This window comes from Lactuca serriola, chromosome 5 (genome assembly GCF_051521515.1).
Source record: "Lactuca serriola cultivar US96UC23 chromosome 5, Lser_US96UC23_V15, whole genome shotgun sequence".
In the NCBI taxonomy this organism is placed as follows: domain Eukaryota; kingdom Viridiplantae; phylum Streptophyta; class Magnoliopsida; order Asterales; family Asteraceae; genus Lactuca; species Lactuca serriola.
Genome location: NC_136412.1, coordinates 40475001 through 40478177, shown reverse-complemented (window position 1 = coordinate 40478177; position 3177 = coordinate 40475001). Strand labels below are relative to the sequence as shown.

General features: G+C 31.1%; 1 protein-coding gene across 1 annotated transcript in view; it reads right to left on the bottom strand.

Moving 5' to 3' along the window:
- Positions 1 to 2149: 2149 nt before the first annotated feature.
- The window catches only part of LOC145049460 (protein FAR1-RELATED SEQUENCE 5-like), a 1533-nt gene continuing 505 nt past the window's right edge, over positions 2150 to 3177 (bottom strand). Inside the window, exon 1 of the mRNA XM_078997862.1 lies at positions 2150 to 3177. This exon is cut by the window's right edge and continues 505 nt beyond it. Coding sequence (XP_078853988.1) covers positions 2150 to 3177 — 1028 coding nt within the window.

Below are 3177 nucleotides of genomic sequence, written 5' to 3'. Positions count from 1 at the left end.
TTCACATATATTTTATGAGTCAGTCAGAATAGGCTTCGTCTGCAGCAGCTCGAACCCTCTTTCCTTCTCGCTGCTTTTCACTAGACTCCTCTGTCGCCGACTCGATGATCGTATGCGATCCCCCTGATTTCGAGTTGCATGGAAGAGTTCTTGTTGTGTTTAGAATCCCCGACTATTGGTAAAGAACAAAAAAAAACTCTTTTGGCCTTATTATATATGGTTTTGTGGTTCATTTGGAAGATGAGGAACTCGTTGGTGTTCAACAACATGAGATGTTCCCTATTTAGAACTGTGAATGATATCTAATTAGTCGCTTTCAATTATATCAATCATAGGTCTTTGTTTAAGTATATTTGTTGGTTTGATTGGTGTATGTCTCATTTATATTCTTGTACTTTGTAATCTTTTTGCAAAAAAAAAAAAAAAAAAAAAAGATTAACGACCGAGTTGACTCTTCTCACCTCATAATAAAACAACACGAGATTTTATTAATAATAATAAATTAAGACTTCTATTTTGTCTGTGTCAAATAAGGGGTTGGCTAAAAGACACCCCATATTGCAATATAGACATTCTAATTAATTTTGTAAGTATTTTTATTGGATGAAATTTCATTGTTTTCCGAAAAAACTAATTCTAAGCAGTTAATTATCGGTTGATTTAAAAAAATATCAATAAAATTTCTAAAAGGTGTCTTATTAGTAACACCCGTCAAGTAAATGTATGCATGCTAAAAAGTAAGAAAATCACATTTAAGTCGACTAAAAATCTTTAATCCCGTGTTTAGAACGTGGCATTTTTTTGGTAGCATAAGCCGTTGACACCTAATACATGGGAGCTGATTTTTCCAAGGAATGATTTAATACTTCCAAGGAATAATTAATATATAGACTATTTTACCCCTCAATTTAATTTAATTTTAGTTTAGAATATTAATGTATAAAGAAAGAAAGATCTTTCCAAACATTTAATCCCTTTTAAAGTCTAATAACATTACCATATATGTTTTCACAACCTCACAATTATGTATCTCGTTGAAAATATTTAACCAATATAATACTTATACATTTTATTTTGTTTTTATTCATTAATTACACCACCACATGGCACTAACGTTTGACAAAGAAAGATTGATTCTAATGATTTTAAAATCAGTTTGGTTGTAGTTTAATTTGTACACCTATATGTGGTTCAAAAATGATTCTACGACCTCAATACCTCAATATTTTAGATTAACCCATTGAATCAAATTTATGGCATTTATTTTTTTAATAGATGTTATAAACATATTAATTAGATAAAACTAATGTATAGTAAATTACTTAACAAAAAATACAACTTCAAGCCAATACATATCGAATTAAAATAAAATATTGCCCAACAAAAATATTCAAATTAATGCATATAAAATCATAATAAAATGTAGCCCAACAAAAATATTCAAACAAATGCATATCAAATCACAGTAAAATGTTGTCGGACAAAAAATTCAAGCAAATACATATCAAATCACAATAAAATGTAGCCTAACAAAAATATTCAAACTAATACATATCAAATAGTCAAACTATTCGTATGGCATATCATCACTTGAAAAAGTCGGGTGTGAATTTAGATCAAGTAAATTGTTTTCATGAATTATATGACCAACATTATCATACACTCCACTGTTCCTTTGGAAGACACGAGTAGAACTTGAAGTTTGTTGTGTTTGTGATGATTCCATATGCTCAAATCTTGAAGGTTCTCGTGTTGTAGAAGTCATTCCTCTTTTCTTTTTTGATTTTGGAGGTCTACCCTTTGGTTGACGAATCGTAAGCTCAAAAAACGTATTGGATTCACTCAAAAGTTTAGTAATCATAGAAGTAGCAAATTCTTTCTTACTTAGAGGCCACATTTTGTATCTTGAGGACAACTCATTGATCAACTCGTCAAATTCTTTAGTGTCATCATTATGTGAATCATCTTCTAAATTCAGTCGTAATGTATCAATCTTCTAATGTGGATGAATGAGATCTAATGGAATTGTCATTCCTTGTAAGTGTTTTATCTTGTGAGCACAAGGAAGACCCATTGTTGTCATAAAATGACCGGTGCAAGGAGTCATTGTACCTAGAAACCAAAATCTATTAAAAGGTTAATTTAAAAACTAATGTTGTGCAACAAATGTAAAACAATAAGCTTTGTAAATATTACCATTTTTTATTTTTTCATATTGCGTATATATCTCCTTTAATGCAAAATGAGATACACGACACAAAATCTCTCTAAAAGCAGGTGCGTCACACTTACGTAGAACTTGGATTTTCTCACTTGCTAGTTGCACTTTAATCTCGTTGAATTCATGTTTGATTGCAAGACAAATCTTTTCTGTAACATCTTGAAAGCCACCTGTTGATACTTGTAGATATTGTTTTAGTTTGGTATGAGCACCTTCAGCCCTTGATGACGACCGATTACCAAAATGCAAATATTTTTCTGTCCAGGCACTAACAAATTTTTCCTTCCATGGCAACCATGTATTTTTTATGTACTCAATTGCAACTTTCTTCGTCTGATAAAACAACTCAAATTCGGCCCAATTTTGCTCAAAAATAGTTATAGTTGTTGAATATGCTACATTATTCCAATTGGACATAAATAGATCAAACTCTTCTCCATGTGCAAAATGCTTTTTGCAATATGCCAACACATTCTTTTCAATATGCCAAATACACAAAAGGTTTGTTGTGTTCGGAAATACCATATTTATGGCATTCATTAATGCTAACTCTCTGTCAGACATAATCACAGATGGTTCATGGTTTTCAAGAGTCTTCTTAAACACACTTAATGCCCAAATATAACTATCTTCATCCTCTCTCTCTAGAAATACAAACCGAGAATAAAAAGATGTACTAAAACATGAAACCCCAATGATATCAAGTAGAGGCATGTTATATTTGTTTGTTTTGTATGTGCAATCCATCACAAAGATATTAGAGAAAGCTTTTGACAATTTAACTGACAAAGGATGTGCAATGAACAAATGGGTTATATGCCCTACTGAGTTATGTAAAATATCATATATAAAACCCTCTTTCTCAAACTCTTCAAATAAAGCACTAACCGTTGATCTATTTCCCAAGTTTTGCTTGCGGATTTTAGCCTTCAGATTGTATATAGTTCGTGAGACTG